Source organism: Ambystoma mexicanum, chromosome 10 (genome assembly GCF_040938575.1).
Source record: "Ambystoma mexicanum isolate Mex_15411 chromosome 10, UKY_AmexF1_1, whole genome shotgun sequence".
NCBI lineage: Eukaryota > Metazoa > Chordata > Amphibia > Caudata > Ambystomatidae > Ambystoma > Ambystoma mexicanum.
In genome coordinates, this window is record NC_090932.1 from 1,030,981,989 (window position 1) to 1,031,000,269 (window position 18,281).

The window sequence follows — 18,281 nt, forward strand, 5'->3', positions numbered from 1 at the left end:
GGCTAAGGGGGCTACAGCCCCGGGTCTTTTGGTTGTAGCCCCAGATAGAAGCTCAGGGTTACAACAAAAAAGCTAGCTGGCCCCGATTCCTGACAGTCCGACATTAGCGTAGCCCCAGATCTTTTCCAGACCTAGCAACACTCCTGCCCTGTGGTGACCTCGGGCCATGCGGCCAGGTGAAAGCAGCCACTACCTGATCCTGACCCTGGGGACGGTTTCATGAGGGAGGATTCCATGGAAGGAGAGAGCTACCGCGGAGACGTTTTGACTCCATTGGACAAGACGCAGTATAACCCTCCTTTCCATGAGGAAGAACCTCTGATACCTGAGTTCTTAATGGCCTTTTGTCATTTCAGTCAGGCCTCCACCTTTGATCCAAACACCCACAACTCACACATACCATCTTTTGTCTCTGATGAACCTTTATATGACATCCATAAGATGAACTATCAAAGAGTTAAAAGTCCCAAGACAACTATGGACTCCAACTCCCATAACCACCCAGGTACTGAGACGAGGAGGAAGACAATAGAGTTTATGCAGAGTGACAGCTGCTCAAAGTTTAACATGCAGACTAGTTGTTTTTCCAAACTTGTAATGAGCGGAACATTTAAAGCCGGCAACTCCAATGTCAAGTTGAGCAGTGTAGGAGTCATCATTGCCTCCCACACTGACAGAGCTGGCATAACAGAGAGATCGGCTGTGTGAAGAGGAGAAGTACTGCATGTGAGCAAGAAGTGCCGTGGAGACTTTGGGAAACACACAGGAGTTCCTGGTGGTTGGGTCACTTAGCGCGACAGCATTCTCCAGCCGAGGCCGAGCAGGAGAGATGGTGTGTGAACGTCTTGCCGCACAGGACGCAGGGAGAACATCCACACACTCCAAACTGGAAAGCGGGCGAAGGACTCACACTGCAGAGGCGCAAGCAACATCAGAGTCACTGGAAGAAACCAGTGAGTCTGCCCAAAGCATCTGGGGACCCCAGAGCATTCCGACAAGCGCGCCATTAAGCACATGAATGCTGCAATATTGCTAATGCAGAAAATGCACGAAGGATGTTTAAATGCAGTCAAGGCAATGCAGCAATTTAGCAAAGTTAAAGACCAAGTTTGTTTTGAATGTAGACAAGACAAAGTATACTCAATAAGAAGAATGTTTGAATGAAGACAAGACAAAATATGAAGGCAAACCCCAAGCAAGTATAGATGCATGAGATGCAAGGTGGGGGAGCAGATTGTAAAGATTTGTGAAACGCATAAAGAAGTCCTGGCAGGCGAGTACACCAGGCATCTGAAGCTATATGAAGATTCCTGGCAGGGGAATATACCAGGTGGTCTATAAAGTATCAGAAATACTATAGTAAGACTGTTACATAATGTATTTGTTTAAACAAGAACTTTGTGAGTCCAGTAAAGCCACTAAGGAACTATTTGCTAAAGAGACATATTTCCAATTAATCTAAAAATCCAGGGGAAGGGGAACAACCTCTGGATCCAAGAGTATTTTCCTTCGAGAACATTTTCGTTGGAGTCATACTTTGAGTCTTGGTTTTGAACAGTTTTTGCCAACATCAAGACACAGACATTTCTTGCACTCTTTTGTTGTTTTGTTTAGTGTGAGGGTCAGAATAGGATGTTTTGGACACAAGGACGACTTTCTTTAATAACTGCCATCCTGACATAGACAGATCTTTAGCTTTAGTTTCTATGCAGGGAATTTCTCTTAAGAAATAGGGCCGGAGAGGTATGATCCCAGCCCCTTTTTTCATTTAATAAAATGTCTGATTTTGAAAATATGACAACTGTGTGTTCGGCTTTCATTTCGGACCCCTCACATCTTAAACCACCAGAAGTTATTTCTATCATCTATCAATGTAATGACATAGAAACCATGCAAAACCCAATTCTATCACAAAATATAAAGGCAGTTTTATGTTCAAAATAAAAAGAAAGAGGCCTTATTTGTTAAATAGACATGAACACATTGGTCACTTTAAATGTCATATCCAAAGTGAATATACATTTTGATCGATGAAGGAGATAAACATGACATGCTTGCTATGGCCAGAGGTGTGGCCATTTTTTAGAACCATTGCAAGGAAGATACATTTTAATCAATGTAGCTCACATTAAGACCAAGTCCAGGGGTTAGAACAAAAAGATGCAAACCCATATGAGGGGTGGTTGGGGGGGGATGTCTGTAGAAGGCTGCCCTTTTCATTTACTGGGAGGTTGGATTTTAGGTCTCGGGCCAGTGGGCTGATCATTTGCAAACAAGCACTCTCACAATCACCCAAGTGTGGGGAGGTGTCTTTCTTTTAGTGTTCTTTTTGCTGCTGCTAGATCTGTGTATGCCCACTTGAGTCATATCAGTCAAGAAGGTCCCAGCAGCACAGTATGTGCTGGAGTTATAGGATCTTTCCTCGTGCTCTAAGTTGCCCTGCATTACTTTTCTGAGACCCCTACTGAACTTGGGAGCACGTGCCATAAGGTCCTACTCAGATGAGAATTGGGAATCCCTTCAATTGTGGCCAGGAGTGATATATTAGATACAACTATGGTTGAGCCCCCCACAGAAAGATTTAAAAGAAGCATGTTTGTGAACTCATGGCACTCCATGGGGTTAGGAGCTGTCCTGGTTTAGATATCTGAAGAAGTACTTGGGCCACCTGGATGCACCCTACATGTTCAAATAACCACAAAAGATAGTAGTAAGGGAGCTTGTGAAGCATTCTGGCATATTTGCATGGTCCAGTCTGGAGAAGGCTTCAGCCTCCCCTATCTGACTGGCCTGTAAGGAAAGTATCCCTAGGCGGAGAGGCAAGGTAATTATACCTACAGTTAAGATTAGGCACCCCAAGGCTGGCCACAGTCACATGTGAAGGGGACAAACTAAGCAAGGCTAGTTCAAACTGTTCCTGCGGCACATGCTTTCTTGTGACTGTCACGTATACATTTCTGATTTTCCTCTTTTGTCAGGGTTTATCAAGAGTGTCGATCGAGGGAGGCCGAGACCACCATTCAATGTTTTAGGAGTAGGTGTCATGAAGGGTGGCGCTGCAGAACGCGTTTTCATCCCCTTCCAGAGCCACCCAAATATCGATCATTTGCTTCCCGTGGGAAGATCGGAAAGATAGAGAAAAAGCGAGATCCAGGGTGGGCCGCAAAGATTAGCATCTCTCCCCCTTTTACCTACAAGGCATTGGGAGAGGTTAGCATCTGCTTGGGTAAGAGGGGAGCGTGCTGAATTAGCCAATGAACATCTTAAGCTTATCCTACGGCCTACATACATACCAGACTTTTTACTTAAACAATGTGTACGATTTTAACATTTATCACACGATATTTACAGTGAAAGTGAACACGACTTGCCATGCTCGTATAAAGGGAGGATAGCTCAATGACAACGTGCTCGTCTTGGAAAAAAAGACGACACGAAGCAACACAGGTTCGATCCCCGGTCCGTGCTTAGAAACCTCTGGTCTTTAATAATTGGCGTATTATAAATACACAACTTAGACATATTCCTGTAACAGCGCCTCCATGCCCCTGGGCTGTGTGAGTGCTTTAAAAATGCAACAAAAAAAGGTAGCTAATGAAGTGGTAGCAGTGGAACTATTCTTACTGCATTAAGTGTGTATGCATGTTGCGGATGTTTGGCCTTATTTCTCGATGATGGCTTTTATGCTAAACTGTAGTAGCGACTCGAGGATGATGTTTTGTCTCCTGCTGTTAAGGAAGCATTTTTATTTCTGAAATACATTTTTATGATGATGATGATACTGTTGATAATATAAATACATCTCTATGATTTACCTACCCCGGATGTGTGGCGCTTTTATCTTTCCACTGAATTAAACCGTTTACAACTTCAAGTCATGCATTGCTTATAATTAAAGGCACTTCCACTCCGTAAGCAGGGTTCAAGGCACTATGCATGTAGTTCTTTCTTGTCTTTCATTGGCAAAACAGCAAAGTTGTTTTTCCAACCTCTTTTTCAGTTAAATAGTATCTGTACTTCCAAAGATGTTAATGGTTAATTACATAGGACCGCCAGGGGTGTAGGAGACACATATAACCTGGGGGGGGGGGGGGGGGGGCAGGGGACATCTTGGGGACTTTGCTTTATTTATTTAATTATTTATTTGTTTTAGAAAAAAACTCGACTTTTCACAAGATTAGAATTAAAATAGCAGTATGTATTAAATTACAAATATCACTGTATAAAACAAGAGAAAAGAAGAAAAGAAAACAGAAGAAAATTAAAGGCTGCAGCAGCAAAGAACATGTCTTTGTATGTTGCATTTCTGGATTCATCATCTGACTATGAGCTCATGGTAAGAGAGAGGAAATAACAATTACTTCCAGTGGGCCACAGCTAGGACGCCAGCTCGTTTAGAGGCAGATCACCTGTAAGTGGACTCCTGCCAAATAAAGGAGTTGCAGCCTTTTCTACCAACTGCAAATTGCTACTTTTTTTGTGTGGGGCAAGGAGACGTGCGTGTCCCTTGGAATGGAATGATGGGGGTTTCAAAGAAAGAGGAAATCTTTTTTGTACCTCTGAATAAGCCCTGTTATGGGTGTAGAGGGACAATGTGTGTGATGTTGCTGCTTTGACTGTCCTCCGGAGGGGGGGGGATACAGCAAATAAGGAGGATGAGCGATCGCAAGCCCCCCCCCCTTATAAGCACTCCCGAGGTCCGCGGCCACCGCGGCCAGATGTGTTGGACCCAGGGGATGCCTAGTAGGTGGGGTGTATGTGGACCCAGGGGGGTGGCCAGAGGGGCAGCCCGCTATGTGGGCTGCCCCTCTAGCGCCCCAGCGAGGGCCGGGCCAGCCTCTCACAATGAGTCTGGTCCCTCTTATTCCATCTCATGCTGGCTTCATAGCCTAGCCTTTCTTTGCCTTTTTTATTCTGAATGCAGAGCTGGACTCTGTTCCTTTCTCGTTTAACATTTGCTGCAAAGCCTGATTATTTGATTCTCTCATATGTTACTAGGACGGCAGAGCATGGGTCCTCTGCCCTGTTATATTATTCAAAGAGCCCCTCTGGCCTTTCTTTGCCTCTCCCTTGTCTCACTGCTTGCTTGCTTAATACATACCTCCTTGCTTGAACACTCAACATATTCTCCCTAACACAGCAATGGCAGCTGCAGTCTGTCTTAACTTCAATTTGTTCTGTATCTTGAATTGGCCTCTTATTTCCTCTTTTCTGTCTGCAGGGGAAAGGCATTTGCCAGTCACTGCCATGATGGTTCTACCTGGCCATAAGAGGGCAACAGCAAGCCAATATTGGAAGAACATGGGCATATTATATCAGAGGCTGGCTACTGCCTTCCTAATGCCTACACAAGAGACAACTCTTTCCTTTGTTTCTAACAGTAATTCAGCGGATGAAGAAACGCGAGAACACACATATTGCTTATAAATGAAGGGGATGATGTCACACTTGGTTAAGGCATTTTGATCATGCCAGGAGCTCATTTCCAGCTCCAATTAAGCATTTACGGGGCCTATTACCTTTGGTTGTACATACCCTTTGAGGGTGGGCAGACATTGCCTCCTGCTTTAGCCCACTAACAGCTCTGCTTTGCAACTTTATCACACATACCTGTCAGGTGGCATGTAACTCAATGCTACTAATGCTATCAGCCTCAGAAGTCTGGAATCCTTTGCCACATCAACTAGGGTATAGGCTTGCTACCTGAGACTTGCCCATGTCTGAGTCAGCATCTGTCGCCCTGTGGGGAAGACACACGCAGAAAGAGCAGGGCACAGTGCCCTTGTGGGTTTTTCACACTTCTTCCTTGGGGTGGGCGTAATATTCACTCCGCAGAGAAAGTGGCACATGCTGGGCAACATTCTCCCACTTTGACAATTTCACCCAAAGAGCGAAATTGGCCATTTGAAATACCTCTGTCGACTTATTATTGCGCAATCCACACTGATGGGTTTAAGCACCTGCTTAACGCGAGATGGCAATTAAGGGCATTTTCCAACGCACTCAAGAAGCACAGGACACCCTCTTACCAGCGACATGCCATGCTCACTCATTCTGATCACGAATTGCCATTTATCTAGGGTCATGTTAAATGTATTGATTTATTTATTACATGTGTAGCATCACGTAAAACCCCCAAGCATCAAGGCGCAAAGTAAACTGCATGGAGTGGACCACTTCCATTGGCCCACGTTTTTACTTTTCCGCCACAAAATGGAAGATTTTAGCGTAAAAGGCAGGTGAAATCACATTGCTTTTCCACTTTGGAAGAGTGTAAATACCTTGCACAATTAGCAATTGCTGGCAGAATTGAAAATGGCTTCCTCTGGACTCTGCCCGCATTCACCAGGTTTCATTTCCAAGCAGATCCCAGAGGAATCCCTTTCCTAATTTACAGCATGAGAATCCATGCTGGCAGTAAGGCCGCATTTGTCTGGTGGAGCGGGAAATACAGGAGGTCCTGGTATGTCCACTCGGCTCCCGAACTCCACCTAGAAAATGCACGAAAATCTGGCTAATTAGAAAAAGCGACAGTAATAGTGTTTTCCACCACTTTTTCTGAACCAATTGACCTGGAAAATGCTGTGTTGCATCGGAAGCTGAATGCATTCACTCTGCCTATTATCCCACCGGAAGATTAAGCCAGGAAGTGAACACAGGTGTTACATATTCCTGTGCACAATCTGCATTTGGAGCATTAACTAACTGAGCTACCTTACAAATGATATCTCCTCTGGGGCTTTACCGTCTTATCCCCTTAACTGCCATGGGTATTTCCCCCCAGTGCCAAGGCCTTTTTTAGTGATTTCGGTATGTCGCCATTCAATCCCTTGTAACTTCATAGTTACATGAGATATCTCGGCCAAAGTTGGCCCCTTTTTTCCCACATGTAGACGGTCGTAACGCCACCCAGGAATCCTAGTTTGCTGTAGGGGGGTGAGAGAAAATAACCAAAAAGGAGAACATTTGTTTTTTTTCAGAAAATGCCAATAAAATGTACAAAGAAGCCTGTGGTGTTTTCCTTGTAAAAGCTAGGAACAAATTATTTGCTGTGCTGGATTCGCCATTTTCCAGGCTTTCAAGAACAGATTGAGTGGAAACCAAAATAACATATTTTGATATGCTAATCAGCCATTTATTGAGAGGTAGGTGATTTTGGCGTTTTTGTGTCCAATAGGTCACGAGTGGACGGAATGGAAGAAAAGGGTAGGAAAGCTGAATGGGAAGCCAGAAAGGCATACATTTCTGAAAAGTAGACAATATTCCAAGTTTAGGGAGGGGTGATTTGCGCAGGTCATGCAACAACTATGTAGGGAAAGATTCCATAGTTTGGGGGGAAATCGGGAAAATGACAGAAAAAAACACAATTTCCACACATTTCACTCTGGTCACCCACCGAAACACGCAGCCAACAGCACATGGCCTACCTTCCCGCGTTCCCACAGGTTTCCCAACAAAAACAGTACCTCACATGTGTGGGTGCACCTACCTGGGTGCAAAGGGAAAAGCCTAAAACACTGGTAACCCCAAGTCTTTTCGCACAGCAGATTTTCAGGAATTTTGCTTATGTGGACAACCTACAGATTTGGGCCTAGGGTGTCAAAGCCACGAAGGAAAATAGGGAACCCCATGCATTTCCGAAAAGAAGACACCCGTGGGCACCCCCTTTGCTCTAAAAACATCCATGGTGGTTTAGTGACCCCCACACCCACTCAAAACAAGTTATATTTTTTTAAATTTTTGTTTTTGTTTTGCCTCTTTCCTAGGTGCAGATCCACAGAGGTCTGACTTGCGCGAATTGCCCCATAATTTATGACCCACAATCCCTGACAAAGCCTGAAATTTGGTGGAAAAAACACAATTTTCATTTTGTCTGGGATTGTGGGTAATAAATTCTGGGGCAATTCACGCAAGTCAGACCTCTGTGGATTTCCACGGGTGTCTTCTTTTCGGAAATGCATGGGGGAATCCTGTTTTCCTTTGTGGCTTTGACACCCTAGGCCCAAATCTGCAGGTTGTCTCCCCAAACCCTTTGGGGGTTACCAGTGGTTTAGCCTTTTCCCTTTGCACCCAGGTAGGTGCACCCACACATGTGAGGTACCATTTACGTCGGAACACCTGTGGGAACGTGGGAAGGTAGGACATGTGGAGTTGGCAGCGTTTTTCTGTGGGTGGCAAGAGGGAAATGTCTGAAAATTGTAGTTTTTTCACTAAATTTCAGACTTTGCCAGGGATTGTGGGTAATACATTCTGGGACGATTTGCTCAAGTCAAACCTCTGTGGATTCCCACGGGTGTCCTCTTTTTGGAAATGCATGGGGTTCCCTGTTTTCGTCGAGACACCTGTTGGAATGCAGGATGGTAGGACATGTGTTGTTGGCGGTGTGGTTCAGTGGGTGGCCAGAGTGAAATGTCTGAAAATTGTGTTTTTTTCCACCAAATTTCAGAGACATTTCCCTCTGCCCACCCACCGAAACTCGCCGCCAACAACAGATGTCCTACCTTCCCACGTTCCCACAGGTGTCCCGACGAAAACGGTACCTCACATGTGTGGATGCACTTACCTCGGCGCAAAGGGAAAAGGCTAACCCACTGATAACCCCAAGCCTTTCGGCAAAGCAGATTTTGCAGATTTTGCTCTTGTGGACAACCTATAGATTTGGGCCTAGGGTGTCGAAGCCACCAAGGAAAACAGAGAACCCCATGCATTTCCAAAAAGAAGACACCCATGGGGACCCCCTTTGCACTAAAAACATCCATGGTGGTTTAGTGACCCCCACACCCACTCAAAACAAGTTATCTTTTTTTTGTTTTTGTTTTGCCTCTTTCCTAGGTGCAGATTGTGCTAGCAATCTGCCCCCAGGGAGGGCTCCATTAGATGCTCCCCATCCATTTGGGGTGGGGGGGGGGGCCAACCCTCTTTCCACTAAAAACATCTATGGTGGTTCAGTGGCCCCCCACACCCACCCAAAACAAGTTATAATTTGTTTTATTTTTGTTTTGCCCATTTCCTAGGGGCAGATGGGCACATGTGTGTGGCCATCTGCCCCCGGGGGGGCAAAATGTACTGCCCCAGGCTTGGGGGGTGGCTCTGCCAATATTTGCAGTGGCCTCCCCCACCCCAAATGGATGGGGGCGTCTCATGTACCCCTTGCTAGGGGCAGAAATCTGCCCCAGGGAAGGCTGCATAAGGTGCCCCCATTCACTTAGGGTGGAGGAGAGGGCCACCCACCCTTTCAAACACAAAAAATCCTTGTAGTCTAGTGGGCCCTCCACCTCCACCCAAAACAAGTTATAATGTATATATTCTTGTTTTGCCCTTCCCTAGGGGCAGATGGGCACATGTGTGTGGCCATCTGCTCCCAGGGGGGGTCAAAATGTACTGCCCCAGGCTTGGGAGGCTCTGCCAATATTTGCAGTGGCCTCTCCCCTCACCCCAAATGGATGGAGGGTATCTCATGTACCCCTTCCTAGGGGCAGAAATCTGCCTCCAGGGTGGGCTACATAAAGTGCCCCCCATCCACTTAGGGTGAGGGGGAGAGGGCCACCCCCATTGCAAAAATCCCTGGTGACTAGTGGCCCACCCACACCCACCCCACCCAAAACTATGTTTTAAAAAGAAAATATATATTTTTTTGTTTGCCCCCCTTCCCTGGGGGCAGATGATCACCCATCTGCCCCCAGGGTATTGCCCTATGCTTTGGGGGGCCATGGGGGTGAGAGAGCATCTTACACAGTAAGCAGCCCCTCCCCCACTTCAAAAACAGATCCCTGCATGGCACACCAAACATATATTCTGGGGGGGACAAATGACATTACACCCCCCCCACTTAAAATTGTGGGGGGATTTGTCCCCACTACCCCCTCATGTCCTACGCCCATGAGGACTGCCTCAGATTGCAGGTGCTATATATTTGACATATATTTTTCCCTTTCTTATCTTAAGACAAGTACATTATGCTATGAAATGTTGATATGCCTGTTCTGTGTTTTAGTTATTTTCTATTTCCTTTCTCCCTGGCTTTCATGTGGGTGAATGTGATGGTCTGAGCAGCCAAACCTATACTGAGGATAGTGATGATGAGCAGAGATACTGCGGTGGCTATTACCCAATGGTCTGATGTTATTCCTTGCAGGGCACCATCATTATACCAAATCTTTCCTCTTCCCTGCTTGACCCTGATCACTGGGAAAAACCCAGTGAGTTCAACCCTGGCCACTTCCTGGATAAAGAAGGGAACTTTAAGACGAATGAAGCCTTCCTACCATTTTCTGCAGGTGAGCCATGTTCAGAATTGAAGTTCATGTACCATAAGCACCGTCCTCTCATCATTTTCATTATCATGATAAGGTTATCTGTCATTGTTCAAAATTATATACCTGATACATTACATTATTTGATTGTTGGTACTAAGCAAGTGGATTTCTGGCTATGGCAGCAGTCTCCATTTGTTTTGTTAAAGTAACAGAGGCCTACTTTAGCGAGCCATCAAATTTCATACCAGTCATGTGTACTAGAAGCCACTTACAGAGGAAGGACCTGCACATTTGATCACCACAAACACTTGCATTAGTGTATGGCTTTATGTAATGCACCTGAAGCACGTGATAATGTCTAGGTACTGCCATCATATGACTCATGTAGCCTCATTTGTCCAGGTAGTAACATCATATAGCAGGTGCCACTTCAAATGCTCAGAATCTGTCATATGACACACATGACCATATATTCCAATGCACATCGAACAGCTGTCCAGTTCCCTCTTCATCTACCAAGAAAAGCCATCATATGCTGAGGTATAGCTCATATTCCAGATCCAGCCTCGTATGCTACGTACAGCCATTTACGCTCAGGTACCATCATCAAATGGATGGTTTTGAATTAAATAATAAGTTAGGCATAATAGTGAGTAGCATAGAGAGAGGCCTACCACATTATACCACCAGGCTGTCCCACTAATGGAGTCAGGCAAGGTCAGACACTTTACTTTGATCATTAACACCTGACTCCTGTTGACCATTGGTTAGGGTATAAAAGGTGTGGTTCTGCGCAAGAAGAGGGAGGAGCAAGCTGGGTTGCTGGTTCAAACTTGGAGGCTCCAGCACGAAAAGCATGGACATTCCAGAGGAGAGCAGGACGCTGAGGCACTGACTCTGTGTGGCTGAAGGGTTGCACCGTGGTGAGGGAGCTGTGTCTCCATGGAGCCAGAGTGAGGTGAATTGCTAATTATTGTCCGTGTCCAGGCCAGTGCTTGTCTCCTGGGATGTGTGCCAGTCCCAGGGGTATCTGAGGGGCAGGTGGTGAGACCATGACCTCGGCCCACAGATCCCAAGTAGCTGCCCGGCAGCACTGCGCTATCTGTCTGAGTATCGTAGCAGAAGAGAGAGAGAAGCCCAGTGGCGTGCGTGTGGCTGGAGCGGGAGCACAGATTTTTTAAAGTAGAAAGCGGCATGGAAATAGGAAAGCAAGGAAAACAAAGTGTGTGAGCGGTGCAAAGATAGAGAAAGACAAAAGAGGGGGTGTGAATGACCCGGAAGCAGAAGAGAGGGTGCGAGCTACCCGAAAGACAGAAAGAGTGCATTTGAAATTTGAAGGAAAGCAAAGGGAGGGCATGAGCGACCCGAAAGCAGAAAAGAGGGTGCGAGCGACCCAAAAGACAGAAAGAGTGCATTTAAAAGGTTGAAGGAAAGCATAGCAACTGGCTTACTTTTGTATCCAATCTAGTCCGCCGGGTGGCGCAAGCTGGCCCAATGAAGAAGACCACAGAAAAATGCCCTGTCTGCGCTCTGTGGCAGACTCTTCACCTGCGCCGCGGTGAGGGCAGGAGTTCTCCCCTACCCCTGCATCGAAGAAGGAACACTGTGCTCCCTTCATCCTACGACCGATGCACCATCACGTTAGAAGCATCAGCGACACTCTACATTGATCATTCCAGAGTGCCCCTGCTACTGCTAAGGCACCAGCATCTCTGTACCTGATTCCAAAGCATTATATTTAATCTGGAAATCAGCTGTGAGCCGCTCGTTCATCCGAAGCACATTGCCGCCTAATTGTAAAATGGTGGGCGGGCTCTGCAATAGAAATCGAGGCTGTTTAGCCATTGCATAGCAACCAGCTTGCTTTTGTATCCAATCTAGTCCGCCAGCTGGCAGAAGCCGACCCAACGTAGAAGGCTACAGAAAAGGCCCTGTCTGTGTTCTGTCCACGCTAGGGCCGTGCAGCTGTCATGTCCCCTTTCTCTGATCGAGTTGGATGTGGCCTTTCTCATTCCTCTTAGCCTAAGGTAAGCGTGCGTTGCTTAAGTCCCCCTTTCTGCTAGAGCCTGCTGCATCTATGCTGCTCTTCTGAATTAACGCTGCCAATATCACTACAGAACCTTTCCTCATATACCTGACTGCTTCGTATCTGCTCACCAGCTTGTGAACTCTAGGTTCATTGGTGCACAGTGCATCCTAGCCGATTAAGTCTATGAGTCGATCAGGCCATTCACACGCTTGAAACTACGCTCACTGACGTCTTGGAGCGGTTTACGCTAATGTACTGCCTCTGTCACCGTATGATCTCTACTGCTTATTTGTATTTATGAAACTAATGTGCCTCAGATTCAGCCCCACTTGAGTATCTTTGCTAATGTGTCGGGCTAATTGTTGCTGCTCCTCTGCAGGCCGTAGCAGCTGTTCATTACTTACCTGTCTGCCATTGAAATACTCTAAAGTGTAATATTGTCTATCTGATGCGCACATGTTAGAGCCTTTGCCATAGCCAGTTTAGTAGTCACACTAGCTACTAAATTGTCTGTGAAGTATCTTCTGTGCTAAAAATCTTGGATGCACCCTTGACTCTGACCTAACACTCTCGCGCCAAGTCAACAACGTCTCAAAGTCCTGCCACTATCACCTTAAAACCCTTATGCGCATCTTTCCATATCTCTCATTTCCCAACAGACTCTCCGTGGTCCAATCAATCGTTATATCAAGACTGGACTACGCAAACCCCCCATACCTCAGAGTCCACGTGTACCAACAAAATAAACTCCAAAGGGCACAAAATGTGGCAGCCAAAATGCTACTTGTGCTCGGCCCAAGAGACCACATCCTCCCAGCCCTTAAGACGCTACATTGGCTTCCAGTATCCCGAAGGGTGACCTTCAAAACCTTATGCATCTCCCATCGAGCACTGCATAAAACTGGACCTCAATATCTTCAAGACAAACTAAAACCTTATCATCCCACTCGCACCCTAAGATCAAGCTCAGCCGGCCTCCTAGTAATTGCTAAAACAAACTCAGTCAGGTTAGGCGGATCATCATTCTCAGCCCTGGCCCCAACCCTGTGGAACTCGCTCCCACCCCACATCCGCCTAACTGAGGATTTAGCGTCTTTCCGCAAACTACTGAAAAGCTGCCTCTTCCCCTAAAACCAACCGGTTTCCAAACTAACAGCGTCGCAATGACACTGACCCAACAAACTACCTGATGCGAAAAATCGACAGCTAATAAACTCGAATGTAAACTAGAAAGACAAACAGAACTGAACGAGTAAAGTAGATCAAAACAGTGAAGTGGATAATATGAATAAATCATATGGAAAAGTAAGGAGAGCTAAACTGCTGAAATGGACATAATGCATGAGGAGGGAACGAAGTAAATGGCGTGTATGAAATAGTTAGAACGGATGAAGCGTGTTGAACAGATGAATGCACTGAGTGGAAGAGTGCATGAGTGGAAGAACAGATGACTAGATCAAATGAGTATGTAGATCGGATGAGTGTATAGAATAGATAAACATGCTAAGCGGATGAGTGTGTAGAGTGGTTGGGTGTGTAGAGCGGACGAGCGGGTAGAGCTCATGAATACCTAAATACAGAGAAGCGAATAGAACGCAGGAGTGCGTAGAACTGATGACTATACACAATGGACAAACGTATAGACCGGATGAACGTATAGACCGGATGAGCGTGTAGAGCGGACAAGCGTGTAGAGCAGACGAATGTGTAGAAAGGATGAGTGTGTAGAACGGATGAGTGTGCAGAGCGGATGAGTGTGCAGAGCGGATGAGTGTGAAGAGGGGATGTGTGTGGAGAGTGGATGAGTGTGTGGAGAGCGGATGAGTGTGTGGAGCGGATGAGTGTGTGGAGCAGATGGGTGTGTGGAGCAGATGGGTGTGTGGAGCGGATGAGGATGTGGAGCAGAAGAGTGTGCAGAGCGGAAGAGTGTGCGGAGCGGAAGAGTGTGCGGAGCGGACGAGTAGTATGTAGAGCGGATGAGTGTGTAGTGCGGATGAGTGTGTAGTGCGGATGAGTGTGTGGACAGGATGAGTGTGTGGACCGGATGAGTGTGTGGACCAGATGAGCGTATAGATCGGGTGAGCATGTAGATCAGATGCGCGTGTAGATCGGACGAGCGCACAGAGCAGGTGAGCGTACAGAGTGGATGAGTGTACAGAGCGGATGAGTGTACAGAACGGATGAGTGTACAGAGCGGATGAGCGTACAGAGCGTACGATTGTACAGAGCGGATGCGTGTACAGAGCGGATGAGTGCACAGAGCGGATGAGTGCGTTGTGCGTATTAGTGAATGACTTTAGATGCTGTTGAGTGCATATTGCAGATGAGTGTGGGTAGGGCGGATGCGGAGAGCAGACGTGTCGAATATGTGGAAGGCAAGAAATGCATAGAGCGGTCGAGTGCTTAGAGCGGATGAGTACATAGTGCGGATGTGTGCTGAGAACAGATGATTACGGAGAGTGGATGAGCACGGGGAGCAGACGAGTGAGGCGAGCGGATGAGTGAGGCGTGCGGATGAGTGCGGAGAGCGGAAGAGTTGAATGCGTGGAAAGCACAAGTGAATAGAGCGGATAAATACATAGCGGGGAGTGCGGGGAACCGATGAGTGGGGGGGCGGATAAATGCAGGGAATGGATGAACATAAAGAGTGGATGAGTATGGCGAGTGATTGAGTGTGGCGAGCGGATGAGTGTGGCGAGTGGATGAGTGTGGCGACCGATTGAGTGTGACGAGCGGATAAGTGTGGCGACCGTTGAAGGGTGGCGAGCGGATGAGTGAGCCGAGCAGATGAGTGAGGCGCACGGACGAGTGCGGAGAGCGGATGAGTTGAATGTGTGGAAAGCACGAGTGCATAGAGCGGATGAGTACATAGCAGGGAGTGCGGGGAACGGATGAGTGCAGGAAGTGGATGAATGCAGGGAACAGACGAACACAGAGAGTGGATGAGTGTGGAGAGCGGATGAGTGTAGAGAGCGGATGAGTGTGGCGAGCGGATGAGTGTGGAGAGCGGATGAGTGTGGAGAGCGGATGAGTGTAGAGAGCGGATGAGTGTGGCGAGCGGATGAGTGTGGCGAGCGGATGGGTGTGGCGAGTGGATACGTGCGAGGGACAGGTCAGTGCGGAGAGCGAGTGAGTGTGAGGAGATGGTGACTGCGTAGGGTGGATGAATGCTTAGAACAGATGAAAGTGTAGTGCATCCGAGGACATAAGGCAGACAAAACCTAGGGCGGATGAGTTGCATTGACCGGGTGAGTGCGTAGAATGGATAAGTAGGAAGAACGAATGAGTATGGAATGCATGCAGAGCTGATGAATACATAGAACAGATGAGTGCGGGATCGGATGGATAAGCAGAGCGAGATTGATGAGCTGGGCAGTAGAACGTGGAGTGGAGGACTGCATAGAACAGACTACTGCTAGTTCCGACAAATATATAGAGCAGACGAGTTCATATGAGTGAACAAGTACATACGAATAGAAAGGCGCGTAGAGTAGACAAGCGCCTAGAAGGGACAAGTGTCTAGAGGGGACTAGCGCCGAGTGGGGACAAGTGCGCGGTGGGGTCGAGTGCGCAGTGGGGACAGGAGTGCGTGTAACGGAACGAAGCACATGTGGCGGAAAGGAGTGCATGCGTGGGAAGACAGGACCACATGCGTGGGGAATACAGGAGTGCATGCGTGGGGCACACTGGAGCGCGAGGGATGGACTAGAGCACACAAGGCGGACTGGAGTGCGTGAGTGTATCGAGCAGACCGGAGTGTGTAGGGCAATATGGGACACATGCAATGAATAAAAGTGCATAGAACGGACTTGATCGCATAGAATTGCGTGATGTACATAGTAAGGTTTGGAATGCAGGGAACAGTTGAAAAAAAGCATATATCTCATCATACCACACCCCACGCTTACTCTCTTCTTTACACCACCACTCAACTAGAACACAGAGATACTATGACACCATTCGGTATAACTGTTCTCATATCAATATCTCCCGCTCACTCCCCATCAATCTAAGTAAACACTGCTGGTTACACACCCCCCAGCCAGGCGTTCTCCTCAGGCCTAACACAGCCACACTTGGTCTGGTTAAATCCTGCCAGAACGAACACATACTCCTGATCTCTCAACCACCACACCTACCGCTAAGAAGCAGCTACTACACGAATTCCGCACCAGCTGCACACATACCTGGTGCGCACACGCACCTTTTGACTCTCTCTACTCTCTCTACTGACCCGAACATCGGTTCCTAAGGGAGTTCAACCTACCAGCGCCTTCAGACCACACCAATGGTATATAAGGCGCTATATAAATGCAAAATAACATAACATAACATAACTATATCACATGAGTCTTTCTATGATTTTTGTTTAACCAACGCTTCCCGATTGCCTTCCTCAGTACAATATCTATTCTCCTCGCTACATTCCGCCTGTCTCACCTACAGAGCCAGCTGGCCTCTTCACCTATATTATGTGTGCTTCCATCTGCCTCTGTGTAAAACTCTTGATTGCCTTACAGGTTGCCAGTTGTTATGCTATAGTTGTAGTCCCCCCACATGCTGAGTGTCAGCTCTCTACCATGACCAGTCCTACCTCACTGCCACCATGGATTAAGCTACTACATTTTTACCACCCCTAAAGCACAGCCGCTGGCCAATAACTATTAGACCTACATCATTCCTACCAGAGTTCAATTGGGAATTAAGCACCCCAATACAGAGGCCGTTACTGATTCCGGTTCAGAATGTACCCTGACTCCTACCCAATGGATTAATCGTTTTGCCACTAGACCAGTACCTAACAAACCTTGCTCTACTGATGCTAGAAATGACAGGCTCGGCTCAAGATTTATTAGTACCCACTCTAGTCAGACTAGCCTGCCTACTAAACTTAGCCCCACCTCTGTACCCAACAAAGCCACCACTAAGACGGATATTATAAAGAAAAACAGAATAAGTCAGAGAAACCTTTCTAGCAACCACCCTAACATTGCCACCCCGTTCATCAAAGGTGCCTTAATTAACGCAAGATCTATGGTAGCACATGCTATCGACAAACCTGACCTGATCATCTCTGAAAAATTAAACTTTCTAGCAATTACCGAGACATGGCTTCATGCATCAGCTGGTCCGTCTCTCCTACTCGCTATTCCCAATAACTACAGTATCCTGAGAGTGGATAGGGAGGCTTCCAGAGGTGGCGGCATCGCCTTCATTGCGAAGTCTAATCTAGGTCTCAGAGCATCTACATCACCTCACATCCAGTCCTGTGAACTACTCACAGTGAAACTCCCTATCTCTAATGTTCGTACCCTATCTGCCCACCTAATCTATAGACCTCCAGGTCCCATTGGCTCCTTCGAGGACGACATTACAACTATTTTGTCTGCAAATACTAAACCCACCTCACAAATACTACTGCCAGGAGACTTTAACCTCGGCTCCAACTACCCTAATGACCAACATGTTCTGGCATTGTAGACCTTACACAAAGAGTTAATCACCCCACCCACGAAAAAGGCAGAACCCTAGACTGGGTGGCCGATCTTAACTGTGAGACAACAATCACCTCCATTGAACCTCAGACTTGGACAGTCCACTACGTACTGCCCTTCACTATACAGGCCAGCATACCGCCTACTAGGACAAATCTAATAGCGCCACCACTCCTCACTAGGAACAAAAGGAACATTACAGCAGACAGGCTCATGCCACATCTGCTCTCTATCTTAAACTCTATGCCGGATACCTCAAACCCAGCTAACCTAGTGGATTTATATAATTCTGCTATCACACAAGCCCTAGATACTGTTGCCCCCCTTAAAATGTGCAAAGGTAAACCTAGAGCCCACCTGAATAATTGATTAACATCCCAACTGAAAACCCTGCAGGCAGAAAAAAGGAAAATGGAAGTCCAATGGCAAAATCTCCCTAGCAAGGATAACAAATGGAACCTACTGAAAATATCAGCTAAATACAAAGCCGAAATACTACTA

The 18,281-nt window shown here is 46.9% G+C and overlaps 1 protein-coding gene across 2 annotated transcripts in view; it reads left to right on the forward strand.

The window, feature by feature from the left end:
* The window catches only part of LOC138491964 (cytochrome P450 2J4-like), a 971,726-nt gene that overhangs the window by 719,555 nt on the left and 233,890 nt on the right, over positions 1-18,281 (forward strand). For both annotated transcript variants that reach the window (XM_069618853.1, XM_069618852.1), the window contains one exon: positions 10,136-10,277. In XM_069618853.1, coding sequence (XP_069474954.1) covers positions 10,136-10,277 — 142 coding nt within the window. The remainder of the gene's footprint in view (positions 1-10,135; positions 10,278-18,281) is intronic.